General features: G+C 44.0%; 2 protein-coding genes across 4 annotated transcripts in view; one reads left to right on the top strand and one right to left on the bottom strand.

The window, feature by feature from the left end:
- Positions 1 to 1,960: 1,960 nt before the first annotated feature.
- Positions 1,961 to 11,664, bottom strand: HEXD (hexosaminidase D). 3 transcript variants are annotated; one of them, XM_054278972.1, is made up of 12 exons: positions 11,374 to 11,664; positions 10,820 to 10,929; positions 10,645 to 10,732; positions 9,819 to 9,983; positions 8,588 to 8,771; positions 7,348 to 7,419; positions 5,797 to 5,992; positions 5,073 to 5,155; positions 4,228 to 4,306; positions 4,046 to 4,147; positions 3,460 to 3,549; positions 1,961 to 2,627 (listed from the first exon to the last, which is right to left on the bottom strand). In XM_054278972.1, the coding sequence occupies exons 1-12, from the start codon at positions 11,437 to 11,439 to the stop codon at positions 2,459 to 2,461; spliced, it is 1,404 nt and encodes a 467-aa protein (XP_054134947.1). In that variant the 5' UTR covers positions 11,440 to 11,664; the 3' UTR covers positions 1,961 to 2,458. The 3 variants fall into 3 exon arrangements, with proteins under 3 accessions (XP_054134947.1, XP_054134949.1, XP_054134948.1); XM_054278974.1 differs by lacking the exon at positions 3,460 to 3,549; XM_054278973.1 differs by lacking the exon at positions 7,348 to 7,419.
- A 64-nt stretch (positions 11,665 to 11,728) lies between these two features.
- The window catches only part of OGFOD3 (2-oxoglutarate and iron dependent oxygenase domain containing 3), a 31,612-nt gene continuing 20,713 nt past the window's right edge, over positions 11,729 to 22,627 (top strand). The window contains exons 1-5 of the mRNA XM_054278936.1: positions 11,729 to 11,817; positions 12,207 to 12,496; positions 16,977 to 17,052; positions 17,635 to 17,677; positions 22,442 to 22,506. Of these exons, the coding sequence (XP_054134911.1) occupies positions 11,729 to 11,817; positions 12,207 to 12,496; positions 16,977 to 17,052; positions 17,635 to 17,677; positions 22,442 to 22,506 (563 nt within the window). The remainder of the gene's footprint in view (positions 11,818 to 12,206; positions 12,497 to 16,976; positions 17,053 to 17,634; positions 17,678 to 22,441; positions 22,507 to 22,627) is intronic.

Raw genomic sequence — 22,627 nt, 5'->3', positions numbered from 1 at the left:
TGGGGATGTTCTGGCAGCCTGGGGGGCTCCTGTGGGGACGTGTCAGGCACTGCTGGCAGATCCACCCAGGAGCTTCTGTGGCACTGATCCGTCTGGGCCTGGCAGGGGACACTGCCCCAGTGGTAGCACAGGCTGATGGAGGCTGATGGGCTTTTCTCTTGTTTCTCTCTCCACATGTGGAGCTTCTAGCTGTCCAATATCATTTCTAGCTGGAAGACCTGGCCAGATGAGTGCAGTGACTGTGCATGGACAGTTCACCTGCAGTTGCTGTTGCCATGATTTGGCTGTGGCAGGGTCTGTGCCCTCAGCAATGGCAGCACCCTGAGGAGCTGTGGGAAGCAGGGGCAGCTCAGGGCAGGGTCCACTCTTCCCTCTTTGGACAAGTCCTTTCTCCTTCTCCTTTTGTGCCACTTCCCACCATTCTGCTGAAGATTTCCTGGTTTTCCTGAGTACACAGAGCCTGACATGTGCCTGCTGTGAAGTGACTTGGACCCAAAGGAATGACATCAAAGACTCATTTTGGGTAGGAAATTCAGTACTCCCAGGAGACTTTGTACAGATGTACTCATGAACTTCTGCATCTCAGGCTGTCTCTAGAGACCTGTGCCTGACTTAGCCATGATTTAAAAAGCTGCACAGCAGAGCTCAGATCAGCTCTAACACCTAAACCAAGCCCTGTTGTCACCTCCTTCACTGCAGCTGTCACTTTAGGGCAGCACAGGGCAGCTCCTTGCATGGCTGTGCTGGGATGGGATTGGGGCTGTGGCTGCTGCACTGCTCCGTGTAACCTTGGTGTAACCTCATATTCCAGTACTTCACAATGAAATATTCCATACCTGGCATGAAGTGTGCAAATCTCAAAGAAAATCCAAATATTTCTAGTTGAGATCTGATTTTTGGAGCTGGATTTATGAAGTTACACAGGTACTAAAACCTCAGCTGGCTCCAATAATAAATAAAAAGTGCTAGTTCTGACAGTGTCATAGATGGCTGGGAGGCACAAATACTTCTGGAAAATGTTTAGAAATTGCCTTTTTTTTTTTTTACTTTAAAATTGCAAGTAGAATTTCAGCAAGGCCTTATTGTGTTGTCTTTTTTTAAAAATAATGTTCATTGATAAAATCAACTTCGATAACTTGTTTTGCATCGCTGTAGTATTTTGTATATTGTTTTTAATTAAAATTATTAAAATATTAATGGCTGTCTAAATTATTATTGGGAAGGAATTAATGAGGGGGAGGACAGAATAGAAGAAGCCCAAATACCTGCTTAGAAGTGACCCTGCTGACACTCCTGCAGCAGTCCAGCTTTTAATTCCATTTTCTATTATTCCATATAACAGAGATTGATAAATCCAACTCTCTATTGGGTATATTTCCATTTCCTCTCCTTTAAACCAAACCAACATGCTACACAAACAAAAAGCACCACCCTTCTACAAGCACTTTGAGTATCAAAGGTTTTATTCAAATAAAATAAATTAAGATCTTGTTTGGTTCAAGCTTTGTGACAGGTATACACAGCAATTAGTTTTTTTTAAATAAAGATTTGCGTGTGGGCCTGGTTCCTGAGGCTCTCATTGAGTCACCTGAACCTTGTCTTATGCTGTAGTTTTACTTTTTGTATGTTAAAATTTGTTCCAAGAAAATTCCAATACCAGTGCTCCCAAAAAAAATTTAAAGAAAGGTATAAATGAAGCACAGAAATAAATATTTTGAATATACATGGTGAAGTAACATACTTAACAAGAGAGAATTAGGATAATCAGCAAAAGTCCCCAAAATATATTTCTATACATTATGACAAGTTTGACATTAAAGCAGAATAAACCAGCATTTTTTCCTTATATTTAGTAGCTTTAGTCATGGCTCAAAGTGGGACAAAGCTGGGAAGTGCAGGTTGCACTCTGGGTTTTACAGAGCCCAGCAGGTGCTTTCTGTGGGGATGGGGCTGAGCTTTGGCAGAAAATGAAGCAGCCCAATGTGTGTTAAGCAATTTTCCCTCCAAGCCAGGTGTCCCTGCCTCAGCAGCCCCTGATTCCTCCCAGAGAGTGAATGAATGCCAGGACACAACTCAGAGCACAGCTGGCATGTGAAGGACTTTTGGTACAGAACAAAATGACCCAAACATTTTTAAAGTATCCTAAATATTAAGGTAGAACTTTCCCAGGTCATTGTTATGAAAGAGTCTGTTGTTTCAAATGCTGAATTTGGAAGGACCTGGGTTTTATCCTGCTGTGACTCACAGGGCAGCAAACCTGACTGAGGCAGGTGAGTTAAGGCTCAGCACGTGTTAAGACAAGAAAATTGAGTTGTTTTATGCTAATAAATTCCTTCATGCCTTCAGGTCACTTCTGTTTAACCACACTCTCAAGATGACAAACTCCAGCTCAAGGCCAGCTGCTGATTTTCACTAGCCGTGTTTTCCCAGGGAATGAGTCAGACTAATTGAAATGTCTCTAATTCTGTGCTCTTATTGCTTCATCTAAATCCTCCACCACTTCCTGCAGCTTCTGTAGGTGGGGGTGGACATTCTCCTCCATCCATTCCTCTATAGCACACCTGGGGAAAACTTGCTCCATGGCTGCTTGCAGGTCTTGCACCACAGCACTCCACTTGGAGAAGAGCCTGAGCAGAAGTGAAAAGAAGAAATAATGGCATTGGTAGGTGAGCTCTGCCCCAGGGGAGGGTTGCCTTACTGCCTTTGGAAGGGAAAACTGTCCTTAAAACCACTTGACAGGAAAAGAAGCTTCTATTACAGGAGCCCAAAGGACTTGATTTGGTTCAGATGGCAAAAGCTTGATGCTGTTTCTGTTTAATTCCATTAATTTTGGCACTTTCCTCATGCCAAGAATTTTAAAGTACCAAAAAGTGAGCTCAGAAAAACACTTTGCACATTTTAAGTGTAACTGAAACCCACTGTGAGACTTGTTGGGAATTTAATTCTGGGTTTTATCAGAAAGGGAGATGAGGCTGGAGTGGATGTTCATCTTAACACAGAAAATAAAATGATAAATGAACCCTTTAGCATGAATTGGCAGAATGTCTGGGACAAGTTCTGAAATGCCCATGGTGACAAGGGGAAGGGCCTGCCTTTATTCCAAGCCCCTGGGCCACTGCTGAAGGTGCAGCAGGGCTGTAACTCCTGAAACTCCTTGTTACAGGAATAACAAGGGAGAAGCTTTTGGATTCCAATTTTGTACTGGTTCCCAGAGAATTCATTCAACAGAAGGCAAAGGTAAAATTAGAACCATAGGATGGTTTGTGTTGGAAGGGAACTGTGAAGATCATCTAGCTCCAACCCAAACATGTTGTATAAAAACAGATTATGGATGCTTTGATTCCCACTGATGTTTCTGAGATAATTCTAGCAGAGGTAAGGGCTCACAGCTCTCTGGACCTGAGTGCCCAAAATATCTCAGACTTTATTTTCCCTGGAGTGCAAAACAAGTGCTGTTACCTGACTGCATCTGGCTGGAGGTGGTGCACTATGATGGGATGAATAATCTTCCTTTTCCTGTGGTAGGGGCTGAACCAGCCTGTGGAATACCTGAAAATGGAGGGTGGTGGGAGCACTGATGGAACAGCAGCAACCTCTGTTTGTCACTGCTGGGGAGGCTGCAGCTGAACTCTGCAGAGATGATGCTTGAGGAGTAAATTTATTTCAGGCTATAGATCTTTGGAATTACCTTGTGAAAGTGCTCCTGGCAGATGAGCACCTGATCATCTGCTGCAGTGTAAGTGTCAAAGTTTCATTTCAAGCTCCTTTCTTTTTTAACTACACCATTCAAAATGTTCATTTTAACTTTTAACAGCAGTAAAATGTAATTAGGGAAAGAACTATATGCTTCAAATAAGGCAGCATACAGTATTCAGGAACTTCACTAAAATATTTTAAATTTTGATGTAAATATTATGTTCTGCTGAGGTGTCAATGACACCTGAAATGCACAGCTTGATATTTAAATCATTTTTTGGAGTTGTGCCCCACTTTGAGAGGATAAAGCTCTGCAGCCAGACAGAGAATCAAACAGAAACTTCATTACCTGTTCCTTTCGAGAAGTTCATCCACTGATGACTTGAGGTGGAAACTGATTTGTGTCACAAGGGTGAGGACACTGCTCCCAGGAAAGGTCCCCAGACCTGGGCTGTCCAAAGAGGATCTGTTACTTTCTGAACTTACCACACAAGGAGAAGCAGCTGAGTTCTGCACCTGGAATGTTGTTACCTCATGAAAGTTTCAATTTCCAGGTTAGGCATTCCCAGGAGGTTTTCCACATTTTCTTTAACCTTTTCAGAGAAGCCACCTGGCAGAAGACAGTGGAAATGAGTAAAGGAGCCTAAAGAACCAAAATGTTCATACAAGAGGGGTTTTCTGCAGTATTCTGCCTTGGCTTAGTAGCTCCCCTTTGGTGAAGAATTTTTTTAAAAAGTGAAATGGAAATAAAAGAAGGAAAAAACATTTGTGGGTGGGAGGAGGAGCTCAGTGTCTTTCACACAGCTGTCTTGGGCAAGGTGAGCACTTTCTAGCTCTGAGCTTTCTGTTCAGGGTGCTGAATATTTCTAGTGCCTAAATTAAAAATCTTATTTTGAAAATAAGAAAAATATTGTTGGCAACTGCCTGTAAAGAAAGCAGAAACTACAGGAGGTATTTTACCAGACAATGTCCTCCCTAGATCCATTTTAAGAAAAACAATTACTTAAAACAACTTTTACACATGAGCACGTTCTAAATTAAACTAAATTAGGCTCATTTATATATCACTATTGTTTCAGATAAGTTTGAAGAGCAATTCTGCATCTTAAATTTATTTTTAATATAAGCATGAAGTTTTTGACCATTTGTGTGTTAGTTCACAATAAATGAAGAGGATACAGTGGCTATTTTTAAATACTTAGGCCAAAAGGCTTCTCTTCTCACATACTACAAATTCTAATTTATTGTTCATCATTCAGGCCATGATCAATTCAGCAAACCATCTCAAAAATAACAATCCTGTGCTAATCTTAGGGTAAAGTCACTTCACTCCTGTGCTAGGCATTGTCTGAGAGAGAATAAAGTTGTAATTGTACCATTCTTCAGTGCCTGCAGACACACAGCCAGGGATGGAATGGCCACAGGGAGAAGCTCACACAGAACAGCAAAGTGATCATACCTGTGTCAGAAAACATCCATGAATCACACATTTTACTGTTAGAGCAGACTAACAAAATGGGAGGGTTTAATATTTCAATCACCAAAATTCAAAGAGCTTTAGAAACATCAGTTTCTGTCTCAGAGAAGACATCACTTATCTCTGAAATGTGAAGTATTTCTGTTTAACCAGTAAGAACGGAGAAAACCAAATTCTCAAGGCAAGTTAGGGTCAGAAATTGGACATCAGCTCTCTGGTAGGGAATACATGACTGCATAAAAATGTTTTACTCCTTCATAACTTTAACAAATTCTCATCTCTTACGTGATTTCATAGTTTTTGAGTTCCCATCAGACATTCAGATAGACACAGCATGCATGAACTCCAGTGTCTGTGAGCAGTTCAAGGTGGCACAAAATCCATCCAAGCCTTCCAACCCAATCTGCTGTTGGTATTGTCCCCAAAGCCATTGTTCCTGCTGGTCAGTGCTGTACAGCTGCAATCCACCCTTCACAGTCTGGGGGTCAGGCACAGCAGTGACAGAATTGCAGGGTGGCAAAGTTCCCTTCCAAACCCTCAGCTTCCCTGGAGCTCTAAGGGAGCTTTGGGGTGGAAGTTGGGTTATCTGTGACTCCTGGAGGCACACAAGGGCTGCTCCTCACCTCTGCCAGCCAGTCAGTGCAATCCCTTCCAGGACATCAGCAGGGCTCCTCTGGGCCACCTGCAGCCACTCCAGCTGGTTCCTCAGGTGGTGCCCAATCAGGGTCAGAGACTGGTTTGCTCCCGTGGCTCCCTTGAAGGCACTTGCAAACCACACCTTGGAGAAGCCACACCTGCGGTACTTCTCGATGAGCTGCACTGCAGGGACACACAAAGGGCACACACAGGATGAGCTTCCTCCAGTTCCAGCCCCAGCTGCAAGGCTGCAGTGAAGGGAAACACAGCTCCAGGTGCAGCAGGCTGCTGAGCCTTCCCAGGCTTGGAGCATCAGCAAGGATGGGGATTGACACCCTCTCTGAGCAGCCTTTGAGTGGCTGGCTGTGGGAACCCAGGACATCCCTCTGGCTGGCCAGGATGGGCAGGGCCCTGCCAGGGGGCTCAGAGACCCTGGCACAGAGCCCCAAACACCTGTGGGGTTAATTGTGACCCATGGAGCAAATTACCAACCTTATGTGAAGACCAGCAAGCCACAACAGTTTAGGTAGAATAACAGTGAAGTTATCACAGGGTGTAAAAGTAGATTTTGGGGTTTCTGGTATGGGGGTTCAGGGGAGCAAGATGGAGGGAATTGTGCATGTCCAGCCTTTCTCCTTCTTCTTCTTGGCCTCCATCTTCTGCTGTGATGGTGGCACTTTTAGATTGGTTTACAGTAGAAGCTCACTGTCTAACATAGGTGAGAGGTATTGGAAAGTAATTGTAAACATTGTATAAGTAGTTTTTAGTATAAAGACATAACACAGCCCTGGGGGCAGGCAGAGTGCCTGGAACTGTCCTGCTGGATGGACCTGGGCAGGGCAGGAGAAGGAATTTTATAGATAAGATACAATAAACAACCTTGAGACCAAGAATTGAAAAGCTTCAACTCATTCTTCAAGAGCTGGGCTGGGAAAAGAGACTTTTAACATTCTTGGTGTCACAGGAACCCAAAAGACCCCGAGAGGTGTCCCCCTATTTTCATGTGCCAGTTACTGTACTCCAGTCCCTAGTATTGCTAGCATGCTAAGAGCTGTGAGGTTATAACAAGCATGGACAACATCTGAGAGCTGATGGTTCTGGCAAAAAGAAATATTTGCATGAATCTTACATGCCTGACAGGGGCCTTTAGGAGCTTCCCTCTGAATTCTATAGATGTATGAAGCCCTGAAGCTTCTTTTGCAGAGCTGTTCAATACAGAGTTATGTGCTCCAACTGGTGTTACTGCAAGGAGAATTAATGTAACAGTGCTTGTGGAAAACCTCTGAATCTCCTATCAGTGATTCCAAAGCTCTGCTGAAAAGAATTAAGCAGCCTACAATGCAAATCATTCATAGGGGAAACACAAATAGAAAAAGAAAATAAGTAATAGCAACTATAATGTGAAATCAAATGGGCTGTCTTTATGCTATGAAAGCAATAAAAAACAATTTCACAAACCCAGATGTTTTGGTGTGCAGCTAACGTAGGTTTTAATGGCAGGATTTTACTTCTACACAGCTGAGCAGAGAAGTACAAACCTTTGCCCTCCACGTTGATGTCTGTTGCATAGTCCCAGATCATGGGCTGCACCAGCTGTGGGACCCCGGACTCTGAAAGGAACAGAGCTCTGCTAAACCATGGAGAACACTGCTGAAATGGGAACTCAGCACAGGTTACAACAGCCAAGGCTGTCACTCTCAGCTGCAGTGCCCCTGGGCATTTCAGCCTGGCCAGGGTTTGGCACATGCCCACTGTCCTCAGTGAAACCATGAACGTGGAGGAGCAGGGACAATTCACCAGAGACCCCACTCACCCCAAGCCCACCTCGTTTTCAGCTCTTTGCATCTCTGTACCAGCTGCATTCCACTGGCAGAGCCACAAGAGAAGATTTAGCCAAATTCAAATTTACCCTTCCACTTACAGAGTGCCTTTCAAGAACAACTAAAGATACAAATTTAGCTTTAACTCCTTTCATAATCAACTCCTCAGCTAGTTTTAAACATATAAACTGACCCTTAGAGAAACTGCAGTAAATTGTGCAGAAATTCAGTATTTTAACTCCATCACATTTCAATTTGTGTTTTTGTGGCAGTGCACTTAGAGTGCTGTACTGCTCTTGTGGAAACCCCATGGGTCCCACCTGCATTTTTGGGGATGATTTCCCTCTATCAAAGCCTTGAATAGGTCAGTCACTGTTGGATGAGCTGCACAGCTCTTCCTGTTACCATCTAAATCTGTTTCCAGCAGCCATGTAAGGTGGCTCTGAAAATGCTGGAGCTCCATCTGTGCTCAGACTACTCCAATTTCAGCAGTGCTTTGATATTTTTCCACAAACAAGACTTGTCATGTCAAGGTCTTGGAGCTAGCCCACAATTGAGTATCAAACTCCTCACAATGTGCACCATGATCACAAAGATGCTCACAGGGCTGCAGCTTCTCTGAGTTTGCACCACTTGGGATCAGGTGCTGCAAAGGGCAGCAATGAACATCAGAAGGTGGTGAGAGGCACAGAGATTTAGACTTGGAGCACAGATGTTAATAGGTTGTTGCTTTAATGTTGGTTGTTGTTTTAATGTATAAGGAAAGTAGAATTGAGCATTTTGTAATGAAAACTGAATTGTTCAGACTCACCCACACTCCCACAGGGCCTCTGTGGCAGCCAAGGACTGAGTGCTTATTCTCCAGTCAAACCACACCTCAGCTCTTGCCAGATTTGTTGTTTTCATGACATTCAGCTGCCAAGCAATTTGTTTTACCTGTGCAAACCTGCTCACACACCTGCCAGTGTTTCCTCACTTATCCCTCTGAGCATGTCATCCCACACAATGGGTGTCACCATGGGGTAGGACCAGGCCAAACAAGTGGCCACTGCTTTGATGTGGGACAAGCACAGCTTCTGTGGGGTGTTGTTCTGCTGCTGCAGCCACTGCTTCGACTCCTCTCCTTCACCAAGGTAGTAGACCTGAAACACCAAGCAAATCATCCTGATTTTTATTTTTATTTGCACAGAAATAGAGAAAGTGAGGTGGACAACATTCCAAACCTTTGCCCAGATGTGACCCACTGAGGGGACACATGCCAAAGCACCTCTCAGTGCTGAAAACACTGCCAGCATTTTCCATCAGTCTGCAGGAGACTGTGGCCATGATCACATGCATCACTTGAGGGGATTTTCCTACAGAAACTAAAATATGTACATGCCATATTTGCCTTTGGAGTGTTTGTCCTAGAAATAGCACTCACCACATTTATTCACTTCAAATCCATCAGGACCTGAGGTAGATAAAATGAGGTTCCTATCATCCAAATGTGAGTCTAGAAGGAGCCTGGGGCCATGTCCAAGGGTGGCCCAGCATACTTGGTCCCATTCAGAGAGTGAATTAAAATGTGATAGTTTAGAGCTGGTTTTATTTATTCTACATAAATAGTATTTTGCTTTATAACAGCTCCCTGTCCAACCTTCCCACCAGTTTCAACACAACAGAATACAAAATGCTAAACTAATACCAGTACAGATAATTAATAATGAATTCCAGGGATCTGTGTGCCATCAGCATGGTTTTAAGAAACTATGAGAATGAGAAGGAAAAAACTCAAGCTTCTCTGAGACAAACTACCAAGGTAAAAAACCCAACACTTCCAACCACAGAAGGGTTTACTTTGAGTAACTTGCCCAGAAAAATGAGTCAATATCTTACACCAAACTTACAGGATTCCTAATGAACAGCTCTAATTGATATCTCACTACAAACACTCACTAAACCCAAACACTGTTAGCTTTAACAAGCTGCTTTCAATACTTTGATATTACACTCATATCTATGGAAATGACAATTTGTGCTATTGGAATAATTGGCAAAAAGGCTTTTCTACACTGGCTCAAGTGGTGTTTTCTGTCCCCAAAATCCCACCCAAACATGGCCTGGGCACCACTGAAATGCAGAAGGCTCAGCCCTTGCTATCATTCCTCAAAAGAAAAGAAACATTCCCAGCTGAAGAGAAGCCCCACCTCATCACATCCGATGTGGAACCACTGCAGGTCCTGGTGCAGGGCCATGACCTGGTCAATCATGGCTTTGACCAGCGCCAGGGACTCCTCCTTGTGCGGGTTCAGGGCGTTGGGCAGCTCCTTCACCTCCCGCAGATGGGCAAACTGCCTGTGCTTCAGCACAAACTGCAGGGAAAGGAAGGGAGCTGGGGACAGCCACCAGAGCAGGGCACAGCACTGCCCTCCAGTCCCCAAGGTGCCCTGCTGAACCTGGAGTTTGGCTTGGCTGAGCCCCAGGGACAGGCTGGGGGCTCAGCTGCTGCCCCACGCTGCTGCGGGGGGTCTCTGACCACAGAGCACCTCACAGGGTGGGTGAAGGAAACGGGGAGGTCACTGCAGTGTGACCCTGATGTCAAATCCTGCAGCTGGCAGAGCTGGGTAACCAGAGCACTGGGACTTGGATTGGAAAATTCCAGCAGGGAATCCCAGAATGGGTCAGGCTGGAAGGGAGCACTGTGGCTCACCTGGTCCCACCAGATGAGCAGTGCCAGGGCTGTGTCCAGAGATGGTGTGGAGTCTCTCTCATGGGGATATTCCAACCTGCTCAGGGTCTGTCACTGCACAGGGAAGAAGTTCTTCCTCACGTCCAGGTGGAACTTCCTGGCCGTGGTTTGTGCCCAGAACTGGGGACACTGCTCCAGATGTCACCAGGGCTGAGCAGAGGGGCAGGATCACTCCCTGCCCTGCTGCCAATGCTCTTCCTACTGCACCCCGAGACCCCACCAGGCCTGCTGTCCCCCCGGGCACTGCTGGCTCAGCACACCCCCTCTCACCCAGCCCAGCTCACCTCCATGTGCCCAAAGCTCTGCACCAGTGGCACCACGTCCAGGCCCTGTGCCCGTGCCCAGCTCAGCAGCGCCTGGAGCTCCTCGGGGCTGCAGGAGAACGACTGTGAGTGCCTGCTGTGCACGGCCCGGGGTGTCTGCAGCACCCAGAGCTGCCTGCAGGGTACCCAGAGCTACCTGTAGGCGTGGGGGGCCTGCAGCACCTCCAGCGGCCCCGTGTACGGGAAGGTGTCCTCATATTCCAGCAGCAGCCCGGTGGCACCCAGGGCACGGAGCAGCGGCAGCACCTGAGGGAGAGAGGGGACACTGGGGATGCAGCTGGGCTGTGGGCAGTGCCACTGTCACCTGCAGACGGTGTATCCCTCACCTGAGCCCAATAAATCCTTCACCCATATCAGGCACATCCCTCACTTGAGCCCAGTACATCCCTATCTGAGCCCAATACATCCTTCACCTGTGCCAGGGACATCCTTCACCCATAACAGGTGTACCCCTCACCTGAGCCCGGTAAATCAATTATTTGTGCCAGATACATCCCTCACCTGCTCCAGGTTCACCCCTCACCTCCCTCAGGTTCACTCCTCACCTGCTCCAGACACATCCCTCACCTCCCTCAGGTGCACCCCTTACCTCCCTCAAGTTTACTCCTCACCTGCCCCAGGCACATCCCTCAGGTTCATCCCTGACATCCCTCAGTTTCATCCCTCACCCCTCTCACGTTCCCCCCTCACCTGCTCCAGGTACTGCGCGCGCGGCGCGGCGCCCTTCAGGTCCAGGTGCACCAGGCGCCGCCACATGCTCCGGCCTCGATTGCTTTGGCCTGTCGCCGCGGCGTCCCTGCTCACCCCGCCCGGCCGCACCCCGCCGTCCCTGCCCCGCTGTCCCGGCTGCGAGCCCTGCTATCCCGGTGTGCCGTTGTCCCGCTGTCCCCTTGTTCCCCTGTCCCGGTGCCGCGCCTCCGCCGCTCCCAGCTGTGCGCTGGATCCTTGCACTCTCTCTCGGCAGCCGAGCGCGTTCCCCTGTCAGGCAGGCCGGCAGGCCAGGGCGAGGCGCGCCGAGCGCATCGCTCGCGGCGGAGGAGGCGCGATGGCTCCGCAGCGGCGGGCGCTGCCCCGCGGCCCCGACAGCGCCGGGCCGGTACCGGGACCGGGCCGCGGGAGCCGCCGGCACAGCAGGTACCAGCGCGGGGCCCTGGTCATCACCTCTTACCGCCAGGTCCAGTGGCGCTGCGGCTCTCGGGGATGCCCCGATGGGGAGGCGATCGAGCAGCGCCGGGCCCGGGAGCGATCTGCGTGTTTGTAACGCGTGTGGTGTGCTCTAAACCGGGATCCCGGGAGAGAACCGTGTGTGTAACGCGTGTGGTGTGCTCTGAACCGGGATCCCGGGAGAGAACCGTGTATGTAACGCGTGTGGTGTGCTCCAAACCGGGATCCCGGGAGAAAACCGTGTGTGTTTGTAACCCGTGTGTTCTGCTCCGAACCGGGGTCCGCGGGCCCGGTGCTCCCCGGTATCGGCCCGGTCCGTCCCTCCCCGCTCACGGTGCCCGTTCTGTGCTCCCTCGCAGCGCCAGGAAGGGCAGATCCCAGCAGGATCCCCGGGCAAGGTGGCTGAAGGCAGCGATGCTCCTCCTCCTCTTCCTCTGCGCCGCGGCCGGCGGCGGCCTCGTGGTCTGGAGCCGCGTCCGCACCCAGGATGGGATCCCCGAGGGTGGAATCCCCGGAGATGGGGTCCCCGAGGGTGGAATCCCCGCAGACGCGGTCACCGAGGTGCTGGCCCATCGCAGTGACACCCTGCAGGACAAGTTCGTGGAGGTGCCGTGCTCCGAGGACTACGAGAGCCACCGGCGCTTTGCAGGTACCGGGCAGGGCTGGCCGTGCTCGGGGGGCAGCAGCAGCTTGGCCGGGGCACCAAACCTGGGCTGTAAAACTCCCGTGTTTGCAGCAAACTCCTGGTCACTGTCCCTTTCCTAAAGCCCCAAACGTTCGTGCCCCTCGGGCCAGCTGAACTTGGTGTAACTGAGCTTCCACTTGATTCTGAGAGGTTTTTTCCCCCTTCTGAAACTGCTTTGCCAAGGCTCTGTGAAATAAACTTCCTGCTGAGTCTGTTTCTGGTTTGTTTCCATACTCTGTTCCATACAGAGCATGGAGTGGCGCTGATGCAGGACATTGTGCCACCAGTGTGTGGTGACTGACAAGTGCCAGCTTTTGTCACTTATTCTGAGATCTGTGTCTGCTTTGGGGGGTGCCTGCAGAGCACTTTTCTGTCTTTGTGTCTTTCTGCTGAGCCTGTTTTCAAATTGGTATCTGTTCCCCCTGGCACTTATTTCTTTGAAGTGTTGAGGTTGGTTCTTCAAGAGACAGGGAAGATTTTAATCTGCACAAAGAGCAGTGAGAGTTTGACTTGCAGCTTCCATGGATGAGCAGTGCTGATGTTCACTTTCAGATTTGCAGAGTGTGTTGTGATGAACAGTTTTAGTTGGTACAGCTGCCAAAGAGCAGCTCTGCTTGTGGTTTTTGTCAGTATGTCTGGATGTGTGTTGACTGATAAGCTGTTGAATCTAAAAAAAAAAAAAAAAAAAAAAACAACCAAAAAACTTCTGAGTTAGTTTTTAGCCAAATTGGTGATTTGTCTGCTTCATGATGTGGCTGAGAAAATGCTGACACAAAGCTGGAGGCTGGAAGAAGCTGCTGTGAGCTGAGGAAGAACAAAGGTGATCAAAGGGCTGGAGAACCCATCCTATCAGGAAAACCTCAGGGAGCTGGATCTCCTTTCCCTGGAGAAGGCTCAGGGAGACCACATTTCATTATTCCAGTGCTTAAAGGAAAGGTACAGAGGACACAAGCTCTGCCTTTGTCAGAAGCAGCGCAGAGCAGACAAGGCACAGTGGGTGCAGGTTGCATTGGGCAAGAATTTATATCATCTTGATATAAAAAGAAATTACAGACAGAACACTCAATCACAGGAACAACCTCCTCTGGCTGAGGGTTTCCAGGATGTGACTGGGCACTGTGCTGGATAATCTTATCCAGGCTCTCTGCACCACAAAAAGCTGAACCAGATGATGTTTGGAGGTCCTTCTTTCTCCTGTGCTAGTTCTGATAGAAAGTGTTTGACAAATTGCAGCCCCATGTTCTTCAGGTGCTGTTGGTCAAAAAGACTTAGAACATAAAAGAAAATTTTATGTGGAGTTTGAGGTCATACAGTTTTTCCTCAGTGCTGCTACTGTAGCATCTTTTTTTTGAGGATTCATCTCAAATGTTATTTAGGCCAAGAAAACTGATGTCAAGAAGCTACCAACAAAAAAATTGTCTTGGTAAGGTAATGATTTGGTGTTTTTTCTTTTTTTTTTTTTTTTTTTTTTTTTTTAACATGAGAACAGGTGTTATGTGTTAACTTTTCATAGTTAAAGGGGAAACTGCTGCTGGGTGAATTTGTGTAGTGCAAGGCCAGAGAAAACTGCAGCTGGTGATTTGGTTATAACTGAACTGGGGCTAAAAGTCTCTGGATTCTGCAGCTGTAGTGTTTTCTTACCAAAAGAAACCCCCCCAAACCAACAAAACTTTACTTTTCCCTTCCCAGGTTTGCAAAAGCAATTTTTTTGAGCTTGTGGTCTGGGTCATCTCATCAGTTATGCTTTTCATTGTTTTATTTTTATTCCTTCTTTTTCATCCTGTTCTTTTCACTGTAAGGAAGGCAGGAATTTGAAGCACATCTCTCCAGCAACAGGAATGAATGTATTCTTTATTTTTAGGGGTGTCTGGGGAGCACTGCAAGTGCTGAGTGCAGGGTGAGGTCTCACCTTTTGGCTTTGTATGGGGATAATTGACTCACCTTTCTAATTAGGTGTTTGCTTGGTGCTGCTGCTTAAGTTCCGTGATTGATTTGGGGTTTTATTTATGTTTTTGTGGTTTATGTTTAGTTTGGTTTTTTAAATTTAATTTTAAATTTCAAAAAAATAAAATGAATAAATTTATTATTTATTTTTTAAAAATTTAATTTTATCTATGTTGTCACTGTGCTTTTGAGGATCCAGCTGTTAATTGATTAATTAAAGCTGAGCTGTGATCATTTTCCCACGAGAGGGTGGTGATGAGCTGTGGAGGAGTTTTGTGTGTTCCCCGCAGCCCAGCCAGGCAGAAAATGTGGATTATGGATCAGCTCAGCAGCTTCAGGCACTTGGAAATAGGTTTGTGTCACTCAATAGCTCTTCATTCTCAGTCTTTAGCCTGGTTTGGCACCCTCAGCTGTGGGCTGTGTGTCAGGAGGAGGCACATTCCTGTCACCACTCGGTGGCTGATGCTCAGCTGTGGAGTTTCCACAGCTAAAATGAGCTTTTTATTTATGCACCTGTCCCTGCTTCCAGCTGAACCTGATGCAACTGAGCTTCCAGTTTGCTTCAAGTGATTTGGTAGCTGCTGTCAGAGCAGGATTTATTCCCTTAGCACTGCCTGCCTGTAAATAAACTTCATACCAAAGAAAATTCTGGTTTTTGTGCTGAGTGAGAGCAGGGCCCAGTGGCAGCGTTTTACTCGTGTTTTACTCGTGTTTTACTCGTGTTTTACATGTTTTGGTATGTTCTTCTTTACCTTGATATACCTGGTAGCCAGAGCTAATGGTGCCTTATCAGATAAGAGATCAGATCAAGGTTTCAAACCATGCCATTTTTTCCTCCTCTTTTTTTACAAGTAAAAATATTTGCTCTATTTTACAAGTAAAAATATTTGCTCTAGCACCCACTTTTTACAATTTCTCTGGGCACCATAACAATGTTTAAAAAACAAGCAAGAACAATTAATATCTCAGCAAGCACAGACAATTCTGCTCCTACGGGCTGAGCTGGAAACTCTGTTTTGCAAGAGGGGAATTGCAACCATAAATTCTTTCAGAATATAAACTTTAATGAAAATTAAGAGCAAAATGGTATACCTTATGTCATACTTCTCAAAAAAAGCAATATATTTTCTGGAAATACTCAATAAACTAAGCTCATCTTGAGTTAGTGGTAGCTGGGGAAACAAAACAGCTCTGAAAATCTCTTTGTTCTGAGTACTTTGAGAGAAACTGAAATAAAGAGTTATAACTGAGATAAAGGGATGGTTTTGTGTCTACTGGGCACAAATTTGTGGAAGCTACCAGGTACCTGCAGTCCTAATCTGAATTTCTCCTGAGATTTTCAAGGTATGCCTTGCTCACACGTGCCATGGTCTCCGAGACAGAGAGGACACTTTTCTTACTGATGAAACCATTTTCTTACAGACTGTTCTGATTTTTCTTACTGCTGAAATAATTTTCAGACAGACTATTCTGATTTTTCTTACAGCTGAAGTAATTTTCAAACAGACTGTTCTGATTTTTCCTGAGCATTCACCCACTGTTTGTGCTGCACTGTTGGTACCTGACTGGCTTTATGTGGACCACATTTTTCTGTTTGTTGGAGTTTTTTCTCCATTTGGGAAAGTTTGTGCTGTTGCTTTCTGAGCACCTCCTGCTTCCAGTTCTCTGTCAGAGACCCCAGACCTGTAACAATTGCCTGAGGTAACCCTGTGGTTTTGCCAAGCATGGATATTTGCAGCTGAAAAAGGAACAAATCTTGTGTGAAATCAGAAATCTTTGCAGAATGTTGTAGAAAGGAAGCTCTCAATAGCCAGGTTTGTCCTGGAGTACTGAATTTCCCCTTTGAGTTTACTCTTCTCTCTTGAAAATCAGCTTTCCTTGCAGCCCACCTGGGGTATATCCAGTAATAGGAAATGGAAATTCCTACAAAATTCCTGGCAAAACTTGTCCCATCTGCCTGGTGATTGTTATGAGCTGCCTTTGATCAGAGCACAGTGATGCTTTTGTCCTCCATGGGTGAATTGATGGATTTCTTTCCAGGAATTTTGTGTTCTGATGAATAAATGATCCTTGAAGTGACAGTTCAGGAGCACTGAGAAACCACACTCAGCCCCTCTCTCCTGGGGCTTTACATCTCTAAATGGATCTTCCTCAGAAAAGTGCCAAATGTAACATCCCAAGGTCTCTGGTGGCTCAGAACTGATTTTATTTCTTCTTTTTCTTGCCTGAAGATTGTTGTCAACCAGACTTACAAGAACTTTCATATATTCTCCACCTGGAACTCCTGCTGCTGACTTGTTATTCCCAGGAGCTTTTAAAATTTAATGTTAGATTTCTTAGCAGTGAATTTTAGGAGGCTTTTAAAATCTTATATATCCAAGCTGTGTGCTTCAAGAGAGACTTCAAGAAAGACTTTTTTTGCAAAGCCTCATTTAAAAACCTGCCCTTCAGGTGGCTGAAGTGGTTTCAATGGGTTCTTTTCCTCCTCTTTGTGTTGCAGGTTGCACTCCTAGGAAGTGTGGAAGAGGTGTGACAGATGCTGTCATCACAAGGGAAGAAGCTGAAAGAATTCGTAGGTAATTCTTCTTTTAGCTCCAACTTTTAAAAGCAGTGATTTCAATGACAGTGTGCCAATCTGAGGGGTAGGATGGGTGGAGCAGGATGGTTAAAAACTGAAATTTTTGTGACTAAAGCCATTTTCCATTTTTACTGTAGTGGGGGCAGTTCTTTCACACAGAATCTGTCTGGCTCTGAGGAGCACGAGCACTTCACAGAGAGAAAGGAAAATGAATTAAATAAGTTTTAAAGGATTTTCACTTGTTTTAAATGCAGAACAAAACAGTGTGAGCCTTATTGCAGCTGTGTGTCTGTCTGGGTAATCCCCAGCAGTCCTCTGGGAAGGGTCTGGTTTTAGGGTATTTTTGGGATTTGTGGAGGGGAGCTGCAAGCTCAGAAATATTCTGCAACTCAAATCCTTCATTTTCATGACAGGCTGGAAAGTTCAGTTTCCAAAACATTGGAGCTGCTGTTAACTCAGTTGGGTTCTACCTGAAGCATCAAATCCCAATCTCTGGGCAGTTACATGTTGTAAATAAGGACATTAAAGGACAAATTAATAAAACTCCAGTTCTCATCTGAGATTATTGTTTTGCCTGCAGAATAGCAGAGAGGGGACTGTCCTTGGGAGGATCTGATGGAGGGGTGAGCAGTGTCCTGTTATTTTCTACATTCTTTTACTGCCAAGGCAAGATTATAAGTGCATTTTTTGGGGGGCTGAGGTGAGGAGATGGAGATTCTTTCCATCTGTTCAGACTTGGAAAATAATTGATTTGTTAAGTTATTTCTCATTATTACTTCTGCTAACAGAATTATTAATTCTCATTATTACTTCTCATTATTACTTCTGTAACTCTTGACTTTGTAATACAGAATACATTTCCTTGTATTTAATTATGTCTAGCGCCTCTCTTGAACTGGTTTTGTCTTCATCTGAAAAGAGTTGCTATAGTAGAACTGTAAAAGTTTCTCTTCTGAAAGTGAATTACAGTGGTTCACAGCAATGTAAAGATTGCATTTATAGAGATAAGAAAACCATGTAATGTCTTAAGTAGCCCTTGGAATAATATTCTTTAAAAGAAAATATTTTGAAAGAATCCCACTTCTCTTTAATGAGCACATTCATATTAATTTGTTTCCCCCATCTTTGTTCTCAGAATGTTTTTGTGTGTGAACAGGAACTGTTTAATGAGTATTTGTAAACACAGCCACTGCTTTATTCCTCTGCTGAATTAAGGCATATATTAGCAAAAAAAGGAAGGGTTTCAGTGGAAAAAAAAAAGAATTTATTGTCCTTGTGAATGTGTAAAAAATATAAACCAAGAAATATCTCTGTTACTTTGGAAGCTTCATTTTGCCCCCCTCCTCTTTTCTTTTTTTTAAGGGGAGGTAAATGAGAGGGAGGGGAAGCTGCTTCTCTCTCACTGCAATAAAATAAATCTATTAAAAATCTGATGTCTGTGGAGAGGTGTGGGCTCTGAGCCAAGCCTCACATGTCTCATCATCTGGAAATGTGAGGACGTTCTTAATCCTCAGGGAAAGGATCATGAAGAAAGTGTAATGTTGTATTGATGGATAAATGGGTAAAAACTGAAAGATGTTAGAAACAAGAGCTGAGCAGTGCTTCTGGGAAATTGGGAGAGTCACGGAATGGTTTGGGCTGGGAGGGAGCTTAAATCCCACCCAGTGCCACCCCTGCCATGGCAGGGACACCTTCCCCTGTCCCAGCCTGGCCTTGGGCACTGCCAGGGTCCAGGGGCTGCTCTGGGCATCTGTGCCAGGGCCTCACTGCTCTCACAGGGAAAAATCAGATTCAGGAAAATATGATTTTAACAGGATTTTAAATACACTCTCCCTACCCAGTTTCCAATATTTTAATATATTTTAAATAATATTTTTAATATGATTTTAAATACACTCTCCCTACCCGGTTTCTAATATTCTTACTACATTTTAAATAATATTTTGAATATCATTTTAAATACACTTTCCTTACCGAGTTTCTAATATTTTTACTACATTTTAAATATTTTTAATATATTTTAAATCACATTTTAATACTATTTTAAATACACTCTCCTTACCCAGTTTCTAATATTCTGAATATATTTAAAATAATATTTTAAATACTATTTTAAATATACTCTCCTTACCCAGTTTCTAATATTTTTACCATATTTGAAATAATATTTTTAATATGATTTAAAATACATTCTCCTTACCCCTTTTCTAATATTTTTAATATTTTAAATAGTGTTTTGAATATATTTTAAATAATATTTTAATATTATTTTAAATACACTCTCCTTACCCAGTTTCTAATATTTTAAATATATTTTAAATCACATTTTTAATACTATTTTAAATACATTCTTCCTACCCAGTTTCTAATATTTTGACTATAGTTCAAATCATATTTTAATATTATTTTAAATAAACTCTCCTTACCCACTTTCTAATATTTTAATATATTTTAAATAGTATTTTGAATATATTTTAAATAATATTCTAATGTGATTTTAAATACACTCTCCTTGTCCAGTTTCTTTTATTCCTGTCTTGCCTTTTTCCTCTTCCTTTCCCCAAGCTTCCAGCCACCTGGAGTAGGTCTGGCTTGTTGCTTTAAATTTCTTTGGCTTTGGAGTGTTTGGATGATTCTGTCCAATTTTGTCTGCTGTAAGACTAATTCTTCCTTTAAAATATCTCAAAAGTACTGTTGCTGTTTAATGATTTTTAATTCTTACTTTAGCCACTTTTTGCTAGTCAAAATAAAACTTGGACAGGTTTCTGTTGGGATTCAGGCTGCATTTTCATTGCCTGGTGTTTCCTCTTAAGCCCTTTGTAAGCAGCATGTCTGGGGTTTTTTTTGCCTATCATAGTTGTTATATTTTGAATTCTCAGAAGTGGGTTTGTGTCTGTGTGTTTAGATATAATTTATTCATTTAAAGGTGTAAACTTGCAGTTTGTGACTTTGTTTATTCTCTCCTCCCTTTGTTTGCTGCCCTTCCCTGGAGTACTGGAGCACAGCACCAAAACTTGTTTCCTATTCCATCTTTTTATGTTGAGAAAGTCTTGACAAACATCTGAATTATTGAAGCCTCCCTGGGGTCACGCCCCAGTTGTCATGCTGAGCTTTCTTATCTTCCTTTGTAACTTTTCTTTTCCTGGGTTTATATTTATTTATGCAGAGGCACACAGAGTGAAGCTAGAGGGGCCATGGTAATCTTGTTTAACTTCCTGCAGAATCCAAACAGGAACATTTTCTCCAGCAGCAAGCTGCTTTCCCTTCTACATCTGTCTCTGTAAAGAAGTTTTATACTAAAGAAGTTTTATACTCTGTTCCTTATTCACAGAATGGGAATTGAATTAGTTTTCTTGATGTTTGCCTCAGCTTTTTTCTTCTTTGTATAGATAATGATATTAACCTTTTCAGCCTTCTGTGATTTTGTAATTCTTCCCTCACTGATATTTCTGCACATCACCCCTGCTGGTGTGAACACTTCAGTCCAGTCCACTTCTTCCAAACTGGAGCTTGGGGAGTGAGAAGAAATGTGTAAGAGAAGCACGTGGAAAGAGTTAGAAAGGCAATTTGTTTTTAAATTAAATTAATCTTCTCAGCTGTTTCGTGCTACTTCCTATAATCTACTTTAATATGGTCACAAACATATCTCTGAAGCTACACAGGAGCAGTTTTACTTCTTTTAGCTGTGGTTTGGATTTTTGTACAGAACCAGAAACAAACAGATGAAAGTATTTTGCTTCTGAAGCTTGAGTAAAGCTTGATACAAGAGCTGCTCTTGCCCGAGTGTGAGATTGTTTCCTGAACAGTGCTCTGGAGCTTTTGGAGAGCAGTGGGAAGGGCAGATCTGAAAAGCTCATGCTGTGTCCACTCCAGTAATTTGTTACTTTATGTACTTTTCAAGGGGTAAATAAGGTTATTTGTGTAAGTTTGTTTAAAAAAAAAAAGTTCTTTTTATCTTTTGTAATAAGAGTTCGTAGGGTTCCCCTGCACAGAGCAATTGAGGCTGCAGAGATTTTCTAAGGGACTGTGATGAGTGTGTTCCCCTGTCACCAGTGTTGTTACTGCTGGGATTTTGTCAGAATGATGTGAATGGTCTGTGGTGCACCCAAACAATGGCAAATTCCAAGATGAGTGCCCAGATATTGACATCAGGGATGTCATTACTTCAGTGCCAGTCAGGTTAATTAACTGGTGCTCTTTGATATTTCCAGTATAAATAAAAAAAAAATACTTCTATTAGTTCTATTTTTAAATATTTTAGAACTCATGCAGTACAAACATGTGTTTTGTGGACAGCAAGGGACATACAAAAGTGTACTTTATTCAATTTAGAGAAACATTTTAGAATCCTCTCTTCTGGCAAATCTGCATGCTAATCTGTGGTGGTGTTCACAGAGGTCCTAGGAAGAGGAAAGAGATGAGGATCTGACTCCATGTTTCAGAAGGCTGATTTACTATTTTATGATATATATTATATTAAAACTATACTAAAAGAATAGAAGAAAGGATTTCATCAGAAGGCTGGCTAAGGATAGAAAAAGAAGAAATGATAACAAAGGCTTGTGGCTCGGACAGAGTCCAAGCCAGCTGACTGTGATTGGCCATTAATTAGAAACAACCACATGAGACCAATCACAGATGCACCTGTTGCATTCCACAGCAGCAGATAATCATTGTTTGCATTTTGTTCCTGAGGCCTCCCAGCTTCTCAGGAGGAAAAATCCTAAAGAAAGGATTTTTCATGAAATATGTCTGTAGCTTGTTGGGAGCTCAGCAGAAGAGTTTGGTTTGAATTGGATGAAGAAATGGATTGAATTTTCGTTTTCACTATGTGATTTTCTTTTATAGCAGCTTAGAAATTGAGGAAAAGAAAGTTTGGTCCTAGAAAGCCTTGGAATTCTAATTGTACTTTTAAAGAGACATTTTAATGTTTGTATTAAATATGAGAAGTATACAGGATCTCGTGGTGAAAGAGAAGTTTTAATAACAAATGCAGGGCAAGATAAATATTAGTTCTGCTATAGAGCACACAAATACTGGAAAATGTGTGTGGATGTGGAAATGTCTTCAAGAAGGGATCCTGGAGCAGAGTGATTTACCCTGAGCCCATGGGGGGAAGCTGGCAATTCCCTGTCAGATCTGAGTCTCAGAATTTGCAGTCCTGTGCTTTTTTTAAAATAAATAATACCTTAATAATCTCTTCAGGGATCTGAGGGAGGTTTCTCGTTGTAAAATAAATGTTGTATTGTGAACCCAAAGCTGGAAGCTGCTTTTACTTAGGAGGCTATGGAAATTGAGAGGCAACTTGGGACAGTTATTAAAGGTCACAGTTAAATAATGCTAAAACCTTTTCATGCTCATTTTTCCTTCTTTGTTTCCTTTTCCAGGCATCAATTCTGGACTTGCACTCTGGAGCTCTTTCCCTGGGGAAGCATTTTGTTAATCTGTACAGGTAAAATGAGGCTGTGGCTTCCTGCCTGCTGTCATCCCATCCCTTCCCTGCCCACTGCCTCTTGCAGTGTCTCCAGCCCTGGGCTGGGATTAGTGAGGAGAAATTATGGAGCTTGGCTGCA

This window comes from Melozone crissalis, unplaced genomic scaffold (genome assembly GCF_028551555.1).
Source record: "Melozone crissalis strain CALT ecotype California unplaced genomic scaffold, PUWL_Pcris_2 ptg000026l_1, whole genome shotgun sequence".
Taxonomy (NCBI): Eukaryota; Metazoa; Chordata; class Aves; order Passeriformes; family Passerellidae; genus Melozone; species Melozone crissalis.
The sequence above is the reverse complement of the archived record's forward strand: the minus strand, read 5'-3'. Positions and strand labels throughout refer to the sequence as shown.